Source organism: Anguilla anguilla, chromosome 16, assembly GCF_013347855.1.
Source record: "Anguilla anguilla isolate fAngAng1 chromosome 16, fAngAng1.pri, whole genome shotgun sequence".
Classification (NCBI taxonomy): Eukaryota; Metazoa; Chordata; class Actinopteri; order Anguilliformes; family Anguillidae; genus Anguilla; species Anguilla anguilla.
Genome location: NC_049216.1, coordinates 21800366 through 21812428, shown reverse-complemented (window position 1 = coordinate 21812428; position 12063 = coordinate 21800366). Strand labels below are relative to the sequence as shown.

Genomic DNA, 12063 nt, shown 5'->3' with positions numbered 1-12063 from the left:
AGCAGTGACCATGAGGTTAAAATATTGTCTTTCAGCTTTAATTTGAGGGTATTTATATCCGTATTGGGTGAAAAATAAAGACAAAAGGTCTAGGGTTGATTCTCGGTGTTGAATTTACATTTGGAGTCTGTTTCTGTTGTCTCTCCACATGAGGAAGTATCAATGCCAGATAAGCAGGCCATCGTGAGGCTGAAAATTCAGAATAAATTGCACAAAGACATATCCAAAACATTGGATGTGTCAAAATCAACAGTTTGGTACATTGTTAAGAAGCCAGAATATAAACTGAATATAAACCTTCCCCAGGTTCCTGGATACTCCCCTCAGTACCCCTCTGTGCACCCAGACAGCCGGCACTGGGCTGCCCTGACCTTCGCTGTGCTGCACGGCCACCTCTCAGTGGTGCAGGTCAGTCATCAATCCCCGTTTTGGAATGATTCCAATGTTTAGGGAATAATCCCTGTGTGATTTTAATTCCCTGGGTTTGGGAGGAATTCCTCTTTTGGTAGTATTCCCTGTTTTTTGGTAGTAATGGCCTATTTGTAAATTATTTCCTGTAGTTGGAGTAATACTCTATGTTTATGAGGAGTAATCCCCAGTGTTGTGGGGCAATCTCCATTGTTGAGGTATAATCTCTAGTGTTGAGGAGTAATCCCCAGTGTCTGTCTAACTCTCCCTCGTCTCCTCAGCTCCTCTTGGATGCGGGGGCGAACGTGGAGGGTGCTGCAGTCCGAAACGGGCAGGAGAGCTCTGCTGACACCCCTCTGCAGCTGGCGTCCGCAGCAGGTGGGTTGGACACGCCCTATAACGCAAAGCTACAGCAGGGATCAGCTGCACAGGGACAGGGTGGAACTCCCGCTTTCTCATAGCGTGAGGTGCAATGGAAATCCGTTTTTATTCACGAGCCTGAAGGTACAGTGTCAGCATGTGGTGGCTCACTCGGGTCGGTAAATTGTGTTTTTAAATGTTGTTTTTTCCAGCAGCAGTGAGTTTTAATGAGCCCCTGGGCGATGTCAAACATCCTTTAAAACCGCATTCCGAACAGGGATTTCTGAAAGGCCCGGAATACCGTCATGGTGGGAGAATGTGCCATACCCACCAAACCCCACCCCCAGATGTGAATCTGCAGCACTGCTGTTGGCACTGAGAGAGGGAACAGCTCTAGGCTGGGGACACTGGTGAGGGCATCCCGTGATGACACGGTAAGACTAATGTGAAGCCGTCTGTTGTCTCTCTCCTGTTGCCCAGGTAACTATGAGATGGTGAGCCTGCTCCTGGCCCGGGGGGCGGACCCCCTGCTGAGGGCAAATGACGGGAACGTGCTGACATCATCGCTCTATGAGGACATGAACTGCTTCAGCCACGCCGCTGCACATGGGCACAGGTGTGTGTATGCTGCCCCTCCCCCCACCCAGCCCGCTCCACCCTCTCCTGCCTTAAGCCCATGCAGCACTGCAACCTGGTGGCCTGGAAGCATCAACTCACCTCCCCTCATCTGCATATGCACCACTAGCTGGCAAAATGTGCTTGGACTGTATATTTTACAAGCTAGTTTAATACCTCTGGGGTTCATACCTCTGGCTATTTGCTCTGATAAATTCCCCATTACCTCCCTACTACCATTGAGCCCATCTATAACTACTGACATTGGGCCAACCAGCAGAGGATGAGCTCTACTGTACCTCGGGGTTCCTTCTGAGGTTTATTCCCATTAGGGAGTTTTTTTTATCACCACTGAGTGCTTTTTCTTGCATTGCTTGCCTAACCCCTCTCTCTCTTGCTTTCTCTCTCTCCCTGTCTTTCAGGAATGTGTTGCGTAAGCTGCTTACCCAGCCGCAGCAGGTTAAGGAGGATGTTCTCTCTCTGGAGGAGATCCTGGCTGAGGGGGTGGAGGAGGGCGGAGCCAGGGGCGGGGACAGGGAGAGGCCCACGGGGCGCCCACCCTCCAGCCCAGGTTGCATCATCGATGGGGGATCAGTGATCCCCAAACTTTCCAAGGGTCGAATGAAGGCTCTGCAGGAGGCCACCTACTACAGCTCGGAGCATGGATACCTGGACGTCACCATGGAGCTGAGGTCTCTAGGTAACGATCATTGCATGTTAAATCATACCTGTCAAAACGTTTGTGTGCCTTATAGTCTTAAATCACTGAAGGGTATTTCCATTGGATTCATACAGGACACCAGTCTGCACATAGGAGTCTTTTATGAGAGAATCACTCAAAGTGGTAGAAGTCATCGATCCTGCAGTCATAAAAGACATGGATTGCATATTATGCCAATGATACACGCCTTTCACCATAATGGGTCTGATGTTGCTTTGTTTGGGAGAGTCTGTTACATACTGTTCGGGAGCCACACTGTAGCTGCTGAGCCAGAAATTGGTAGATGGCAGTGTAATGTAATGGCTAGGGAATCGGGATTGTAACATTAATTTCCAGATATATCCACAGATAGATATTATGTTTAAAAAATTCAGAAGTTAAGTCGCTCTGTGCAAGAGTGTTTGCTAAATGCCTGTAATGAACAGTAATGTGTTGCCTTTGTAGCGAAGTCAGATTTTTTTGCTCTCTGGCTTCCCCTGCAGGTGTTCCCTGGAAACTGCACGTGTGGCTGGAATCCCTGCATCGTGCCCACCAGCAGTCCTGCAGTGGGGTAACCCTGGCCCTCCTCAGAGAGTTCACCTCCATCCGAGAGGAGGAGTACTGTGAGGAGCTGATCTCCTTTGGCCTCCCTCTCATGTTCACCATCTTCAGAACCAGCAAGGTGATGCCCAGTGGCTGACATTAGGCATCATTATCATTACACCATTATCAATCAATCAAATTTTATTCATGTAGCATGTTTTACAAAGGATTTGTCACAACACACTTTACAGCTTTACGGTTTATCCTGGCCTAAAACCCCTAGTAAGCCAGAGGCAACAGCCAAGAATAAATGTAGGAAGAAACCTTGGAAGGAACCAAACTCAGAAGGATCATCCTCCTTTGGGTATGGATTCAGATACAAAATCAGTCGGTTTCAGACAGGCTGCATGAAGCATCTGAAGGTGGCGATCTAGGGGTGGGGTTCTCCTCATGAGCCAGAATAAAGCATCACATAAAACATATTGTTTCCATCTTTCCAAGTCTCCACATAGCATCTTTTTTCAGGAAAACTAGAAAGATTGCCTTCTTATTACACTGGACAAGTTTTAGTTGCATTGTGCTTGGAAAAAAACTTTCTGTCACCGAGGCATGATTCATTGACAGTACACAACTGATGATGTATGTTTCTATTTATGTATCAAACTGAAAAATGACAAGAAAAGGCATTGGGTGTTTCTGTGACGCCAATGTTATAAGACAGCTTCCTTCCCCAGCTTGACTGTTCACACTTCTATCAGGCAGTGGCTCAGCTTTGTAATTACTTTGCAATATGTGTCCCAAAAAATATATATATAAACACGTGTGTGTGTGTGTACACGAGTGAGTGAGTGAGTGAGCCACGTATGAAACCCTATTTGTCACAGTGTGGATACCAGCTTTTATGGTCTCAGTAAGTGATTTTTCTTTGGTCCTCCTTGCAGAATGATGCTATAATCCAACAGCTGGCCACCATCTTTAGCCACTGCTATAGCTCCGCCCCCCTGCCCACCATTCAGGAGGCCAAGCCTAACCTCTCTGCGCAGCTAGGTAATAGAGCTCACGTTGCTATTAGGTCACAGCACAAGGGTTTGTGTAATGAGGGACAAATCTGTGGTTAAATACAGAGTTCTTATGTAGAGGGAGGAGATGTTTTAAACCTTTAGAGGACTTGTGGATTAATGATTAATCTATACATAATACTGAAGGGAATTTATAAAAGGGAACATTGAAGGGTACTTATAAAAGAGATTAATTAGCTCAATTAACAGCAAGATTGATAATATTAAATAAACTTTCTGTTTAATGATTGATAGAATCCTCAATGTTGGAAATTGTTGTGCCATTTACTAATTGTAGACTCTCTCCTGCCCTCTCAACTCAGACCCTCACTTCCTGAACAATAAGGAGATGTCGGACGTGACGTTCCAGGTGGAGGGCAAGCCATTCTACGCACACCGGGTCCTGCTAATTACAGCCTCTGACAGGTGGGTGGAGTGACAAGCAGCTGATCTGTCACCATGGGGACATGCTTTGAAAGGTCATCACTTCCAGCTACGTTCCCTCTAAAATGTCTGCCCCCCCCGCATTTGTTCTCCTGCACAGGTTCAAAGCTCTGTTGGGGCCTTCTGGTCCAGATGGTTCTGTGCAGGACTGCAAGAGCATCGAGATCAGCGACATCAAGTACAGCATTTTCCAGGTAAGTGTTATTTTAGAGAATGAGGTAAGCGTGTAGTGTTTTCCAGTTAAGTGTTATTTTATAGACTGAGGTGTGTAGTGCTTTCCAGGCTAGTATATTTAAGAGAAGGAAAGTGTCTGATTCTGTGTGTCTTACAGATGATGATGTCATACCTGTACTGTGGGGGGGTGGAGTCAATGAAGGTGGCGATGCCTGATGTGTTGGAGGTAAGTGCTACTGGGGGGGAAGGGCAGCTCAGTTTCACTCTGAAAATGTCATTACTACATACTGATTACTACAATGATTGCCTTAGGTTTTACGTGTTAACCCTTTGAAGAGTATATTTTCCAAAATTTCAAGTAAGTGTTCTAGAACTCCATTGCTTTCAATTACCAGTGATTGTTACATCAGCAATAGAATGTTCAGTTAGGAACATTCCAATTACATAATTGCATATACGTATACCAGTGGAGTTCCTCTGGTCTAACAGTGCAGTAAACAGAGGCTGGAATAGTCTGCTGACAGTGTGGATTCCTGTGCTTCTCCAGCTGCTGTCAGCTGCCAGCCAGTTCCAGCTGAAGGTGCTGCAGAGACACTGCGAGGTCACCTGCACTCGGAGCATCGACCTGGACAACGCTGTCAGCATCTACCAAACTGCCAAGGTACGGGCATGCACAGCACCATAGGGAGGAAAAGGCCAAAGGTCACTGGGGTGTTCAGTAGCAGGCATGGTGCACTACTAGGTATTCTAAGGCAGGGCTCCCCACCCCACCCGCTTAACTTCAACAGGGCAATTTGTTTCACATCAAAAAAAAAAGAAATGCATGCTTTAATTATGTATTTATCCACTTTAACTGATACATCTATTAAATAACAGTGCAAGATGGACTGATACCCCCATTTGATAGCTCCCCTGTTCCCATGGCAGATAGTTATTTTGTATAGTGGTTGTCTCTGCACACCCTTTAGTTGATCTAGTCTAGTCTGTGGGCAAAATAAGAAGTGCAGATAGGCTTAATGGCCTGTTCTCATAAAACATTATTAAGCTCCCATGTTCATTTGAAAGTGTGTAAAAAGTTTTAATTAACAAAATTGGCTCCTCATTGGCTGCCCCTCATGAGTGCTTTTCCTCTGATTGGTCCAGGCCCACGGGGCAGCAGAGCTGAGCGCATGCTGTGAGGGGTACTTCCTGAAGCACATGCCTGACCTGCTGGAGAGGGAGTCGTTCCGCGGGTTGGTCCTGGGGGCCACTGGGGCCCGGATGGGGCCCAGCCGGAACACCCCCCTGGAGGAGCTGGAAGGAGCGCTTTCACGCAGGCTGTGTTCTCTCTACATCACCTCCCGGGTATGAGCTGCCATGTCCTGCCACACCCATCCACACCCAGAATATTGTGGACTTACCTGAGACGCTGAAGGAGGAAAAGGAGGAGGCGTGTCCAGGAGTGAGGAAGACTGAGTGGCGTGTTAGGTGGCCATAACCGCCTCCCCTTGTGGGGAACCAGCAAACTGCAGTGTGCTTTGGGGATTTGCCCCTTTTGGGTGCAGTGTGCAGACTCACTGATCTTTAAATCATCTGGATGGTTGCTTCCCTTCAAAGAGCTCAGTGTGACAAACATTGCTCCTGCTAGACAGGCTTAGAGAAACTCATACTGCGGTGCTGCTGCCCTCTAGTGGCCACTACTGTTCATGTCACACATGGGAGATAAGGGGCTGAACAGTATTACTGGAATTTGTGCCAATTCTCTTCACCAATCAGAGATGTCTTTGAATGCACCTGCCACGTCTAATGGATCTCCGTTGTGACCCAACAATTTTTGATCAATGATGTGGTTCTATTCAAAAAACAATTTACAGCAAAGTTATATAAATGAATAAACATTTTATAAATAGATTAATGGACAAAAGAACAAGTTCTCTTTGTACAAATAATGCACTTGGTTGCAGTCTTGTGGGAGTAAAATATAAAACACAATGGTTAAGCTGGGGTTGTTTACTGCAAAATTTTGTGTTTAGGTCAATGCTACCTAATCCAGAGGCAAAGACCAACAAAGAATACCCCCTTCTGGAAAGACTGAAATATTGTGTAGAACATAATCATGAATGCTAAATCTCTGTAGAATCTTAAATATATCATGTTTTATTTAAGGAAACATAGCTGTGTTAAACAGGTACTGTGGCCAAGCTGTACTGGTGGAAAAATACTCTTGTGTAAAAACTAAAAAGGCGATGAACATGTGTCTTAATGCCTAAAAATGTGCCAGTGCTCAAATACTCCATGTTAAGGGTGAATAAAATTTGCAAATTTTTGCTTTAAAACAGCCCCTCCTCCCCAATCCAGTCTGTGCCTTTCCTTTGTCTTAGCTAAGTAACACATTCACACTACTTCTACTCTTTGCAGTGTAGAAGACACGCTTTATAAAAACTTTGTAACCCTCAGTTAGTTGCAGTAAAACATTAATTTTCTACCAATGAAGACCTGTTGTTTATAGACAGCATACATTTTTTTAAAAACAATGTAAAAAATTTGTCTATCCTTCTCTGAGGTAGTTAAACACACACACTTTATCCCCTGCGTTGCTTACAAAACCACACACACAATCTGTCCTTTTCTCTGTGCATTACCATGACTACAGAGTCAAAGTCTCTTACAGCTTACACAAAAATGTTTTTTTTATTGTCGCTGTTTAACAGTTGACTGTAATTTAGCCATTGAAAATACACTTCTTCAACATTTAGTTAGAATATTCTAGATGCATTATGACCATGATTTTGTGTTAAAACTCATTTTAAATGTTTTTAATTGTTCAGTGATATGTATTACATGATGTGAAGGTTTTATATATTATATATATTACAAAAATCTATTACCAGAGTAAAAATGAAGTATTCGAAGTGTTGAATGAACCAGATAGATAAATGCTGTAAACCACCCAACTATCAGCAAGACATCTAGCAGGCATTTCTAATAATTGTAGTTTAGGAATTTATTACAAGAGGCAATGGTGATTAACAGAGCTACAGCATTTAAAAATATTATTTTACATTTATTTTCAATTCATTATTTTATGTGGGTTTTAGCATCTGGCTTAAATTGTTGATAATCTGGGGCAAAAATGGCTAAATTAAAAACATGGATTGCTGGGTGGCCCATCCTGTTCAGGCACTGTTTCATAACTGATAAGTGAGTGTTGATGAACATGATTTGGCATTTCAAATTGGGGAGAATAATTAAAAAAAAAAAATGGAACATATAAGAAAATAAGAGTACCCATATTTCCTTGAGGTACAGTATCTGTTTGGGGAAGATTCTGCATTACATGGAATTGGCAGCTCTTAGCTTTTGAGGGCACAAATTACACAATCAGACAGTGTATTGTTTCCTACGATGTAAATCTGTATGATGCACTGTGTCCATACTGACAGTAACATTTGTATGTCTGGTCTTATCTGAGTAGTAACCAACCCTGCAGATATACTGTCCTATAGGTTTTCACTCCAGCCCGAACAAAGCACACCTCATTAACAGCTAGAGATCTCATTGAGCTGCGTTGATGGTTGGAGTGAAATCAGACAGGATTGTAGATCTCTAGTAACGGGGTTGGTTACTGTATTATCTGATATTGGGTGAGTATGCAGTGTGATAGGAAAGCACTGTGTTTGACCTCTGCTGGTGGTCAGTGGTATTGAGTGCACACACACACTCAGGGCCTGATTTACGAAGACCTTTAGCACGTGCAAAGTTTTTTAGCACACACAAACCTAATAACACAACAAATGATTGGTGCAAAACAAATACCATGACCAATCATTGGCCATTTTATTGGTTTAGCTAAAAGGTTTCACAAGCACTAATGGTCTTAGTACAGTCAATCAGGCCCTCAATCGTGTCTGACACAATCACAGCCAGAGCTATGCATCCCCCTTTACAGTCGCATCTAACAGAGGAGTCAGGCCAGTCAGCTGTGTTAAACATGGCACAAAACCTATTTTTCCAATATTCAAGTCAAAACCGAGTTAAATTTACAGCTGCAGAAATCATTTAAAACTTGTCAAAGGTAAAAGATTATCAGCGTGACTGTAGAAATGTAAAGAATGTGTCAATTCTTGTCTGACCTCAATACTATGAGCATACTATGTGTTGTTATGACTTCTAGGCTTTCTGTTTGGAGTCTTAATGCTTTGTGTATATATATTTAATGTTATTTTTTTATTTGCATTTAATTTTTATTAAAAATCTTAAAACAGATTTCCATTAATTTACTACATCATGGTTGTTTAAGGTAATTTCTAATCAATGTGAATGACAATTTACAACTGTAGGATATTAGCTTTTTTCACTTTTTGCACATTGGCCTATAAGTACTATATGAGACTAAATTTTAAACAAAAAATGTTTTTAGTCATTTCAATGTGGTTATAAAATAAACATGATTTCCCATCCATCAGAATGAAAAAAATGATATAAAATCTTTTTCATTTTTTAAACTTTCTGGACATTCAACTATAGTATTAGTATTTTTCGATTTTGCCACTGAAATACAATTTTTATTATATATGTCCTTAAACAAAAATGTATTTATTTTACATATTTATCCATGTTTCTTATGTAAATATGATCTCTCATCAATCCAAATAAAAATGCATTAAGAAGCTAGTCTTTTGGATGGTCCAACTTCTCTTCAGTAGTTGGAAGTAATAATATATAATCATATATTTCGTTTATCTCAGTAAAACACTTCTTACAAAATTATTAACTTAAAATGCATTACTTTGTATTTCTTTTATTTAGAAAATATTTCAATTGTCTTTCAGCAATTATAATTGAAAAATAATTAATATGTAAGAGAACTCAAATTAGGGGTTGGCTAGGAATTGGAAAATGGTAATTGATGCACGATTAAGTTTGTGAGCTTGGGAAAAGATCAGAGCGAGGAAAGGATATGTCTTTGCTTTTGTCAACCCGCCAGTCGGAGGGTTGTTGGTACAAACCCCACCCTGGGCATGTTGAAGTGTCCTTGAGCAAGACACCTAACCCCTAACTGCTCTGGCGAATGAGAGGCATCAATTGTAAAGCGCTTTGGGTAAAAGTGCTATATAAATGCAGTCCATTTACCATTTACCAGTCCATCTTTGCTTTTGGATATATCACAGCAATAACCTACATTTTTCATAATAAAAGTCTAAAAACACATAAATGCAATTATTTCATTCTGTAGGTTCAGTAAAACGAATTTGCATTCATCTAAATTAAAAAATGGTGGAATTAAATTTTTTGCATTATTTTCACATTTTAGAATTTTCCACTGAAATATTTTTCTTCCAAAAAAGCCTCAAAACACATGTTCACTCATTTATTTCACCATGGCTGTTCAATAAAGATGTTTTCCCCGCCACAGGAATTAATGAATTGCATGTTTAAAAGTTTTAGCATTATTTTCTCATTTTGGACATAAGCCTATAGTCTTATGTATTTTTCTGATTTTCCACTGACACAGATGTTTCTCTAGAATGTCTTCAAACACATTGTTGCTCATTTATTTCACTGTGGCTGTTCAATACAGATGATTTCCCATCCACTGGAATTAATGAACTGCACATTAATGTATTTATGTATGTATCTATATATTTTTCTGATTATCTACTGAAATATTTTTCTACCAAAAAAAGCCTCAAAACACATGGTCACTCGATTATTTCACAATGGCTGTTCAATAAAAATGATTTCCTCTCCACAGGAATTAATGAATTGCATGTTTAAAATTTTTAGCATTATTTTCTCATTTTGGACATAAGCCTATAGTCTTATGTATTTTTCTAATTTTCCACTGACACAGATGTTTCTCCAGAAAGTCTTCAAACACATTGTTGCTCATTTATTTCACCATGGCTGTTCAATAAAGATAATTTCCCATTCACTGGAATTAATGTACTGCACATTAATGTATTTATGTATGTATCTATATATTTTTCTGATTTTCTACTGAAATGTTTTTCTTCCAAAAAAGTCTTTGAACACAATGTTTCTTATTTATTTCAATGTGGCTGTTCAATAAAGGTGATATCCCATCCACTGGAATTAATGAACTGCACATTAATGTATATATGTATGTATCTATATATTTTTCTGATTATCTATTGAAATATTTTTCTTCCAAAAAAGTCTTTAAACACAATGTTTCTCATTTATTTGACTGTGGCTGTCCAATAAATATGATTTCCCATCTACTGGAAGTAATGAACTGCACATTAATTTATTTTTGTATGTATTTATATATTTTTCTGATTTTCCACTGACATATATTTCTTTCAAAGAAGACTTCAAACACATTGTTTCTCATTTATTTCACCGTGGTTGTTAAATAAAGATGATTTCCCATTGATCCAAATCAATTAATTGCATTTTAAAGTTTTTTGCATTATTTTCACATTTTGGGAATAAGCCTATAGTCTTACGTATTTTTCTAATTTTCCACTGACAGTGATTTTTCTCCAGAAAAGTCTTCATACACATTGTTGCTCATTTATTTCACTGTGGTTGTTCAACAAAGGTGATTTCCCATGCATTGGAATTAATGAATTGCATTTTTAAAAATTTAGCATTATATTCACTTTTTGGACATAAGCCTATAGTCTTATGTATTTTTCTGATTATCCACTGACATATATTTCTTCCAAAAAAGATATCAAACACATTGTTTCTCATTTATTTCACCGTGGTTGTTCAATAAAGATGATTTCCCATTCATCCAAATCAATTAATTGCATTTTAAAGTATTTTGCATTATTTTCACATTTTGGACATAAGCCAACGGTCTTATGTATTTTTCTAATTTTCCACTGACACAGATTTTTCTCCAGAAAAGTCTTCATACACATTGTTGCTCATTTATTTCACTGTGGTTGTTCAATAAATATCATTTCCTACTGATCCAAATCAATTAATTGCATTTTAAAATGTTTTGCATTATTTTCACATTTTGAGCATAAGCCTATAGTCTTATGTATTTTTCTAATTTTCCACTGACACAGATTGTTCTCCAGAAAAGTCTTCATACACATTGTTGCTCATTTATTTCACTGTGGTTGTTCAATAAAGGTGATTTCCCATGCATTGGAACTAATGAATTGCATTTTTTAAAAATTTAGCATTATATTCACATTTTGTACATAAGCCTATAGTCTTATATATTTTTCTAATTTTCCGCTGCCATATATTTCTTCCAAAAAATACTTCAAACACATTGTTTCTCATTTATTTCACCGTGGTTGTACAATAAATACAATTTCCTACTGATCCAAATAAATTAATTGAATTTTAAATTTTTTTGCATTATTTTCACATTTTGGACATAAGCCTATAGTCTTATGTATTTTTCTAATTTTCCACTGACACAGATTTTTCTCCAGAAAAGTCTTCATACACATTGTTGCTCATTTATTTCACCGTGGTTGTACAATAAATATCATTTCCTACTGATCCAAATCAATTAATTGAATTTAAAATTTTTTTGCATTATTTTCACATTTTGGACATAAGCCTATAGTCTTATGTATTTTTCTAATTTTCCACTGACACAGATTTTTCTCCAGAAAAGTCTTCATACACATTGTTGCTCATTTATTTCACTGTGGTTGTTCAATAAATATCATTTCCTACTTATTCAAATCAATTAATTGCATTTTAAAATTTTTTGCATTATTTTCACATTTTGGGCATAAGCCTATAGTCTTATGTATTTTTCTAATTTTCCACTGACATATA

The 12063-nt window shown here is 39.3% G+C and overlaps 1 protein-coding gene across 1 annotated transcript in view; it reads left to right on the top strand.

Annotated features, from left to right (window-relative positions):
• abtb2b (ankyrin repeat and BTB (POZ) domain containing 2b) overlaps nt 1-8547 on the top strand; it is a 49285-nt gene extending 40738 nt beyond the window's left edge. The window contains exons 7-17 of the mRNA XM_035394848.1: nt 307-408; nt 690-786; nt 1249-1384; nt 1806-2083; nt 2587-2765; nt 3568-3673; nt 4008-4110; nt 4229-4322; nt 4460-4528; nt 4850-4963; nt 5446-8547. Coding sequence (XP_035250739.1) covers nt 307-408; nt 690-786; nt 1249-1384; nt 1806-2083; nt 2587-2765; nt 3568-3673; nt 4008-4110; nt 4229-4322; nt 4460-4528; nt 4850-4963; nt 5446-5652 — 1485 coding nt within the window. The 3' untranslated portion in view covers nt 5653-8547. The remainder of the gene's footprint in view (nt 1-306; nt 409-689; nt 787-1248; nt 1385-1805; nt 2084-2586; nt 2766-3567; nt 3674-4007; nt 4111-4228; nt 4323-4459; nt 4529-4849; nt 4964-5445) is intronic.
• Nucleotides 8548-12063: the final 3516 nt, after the last annotated feature.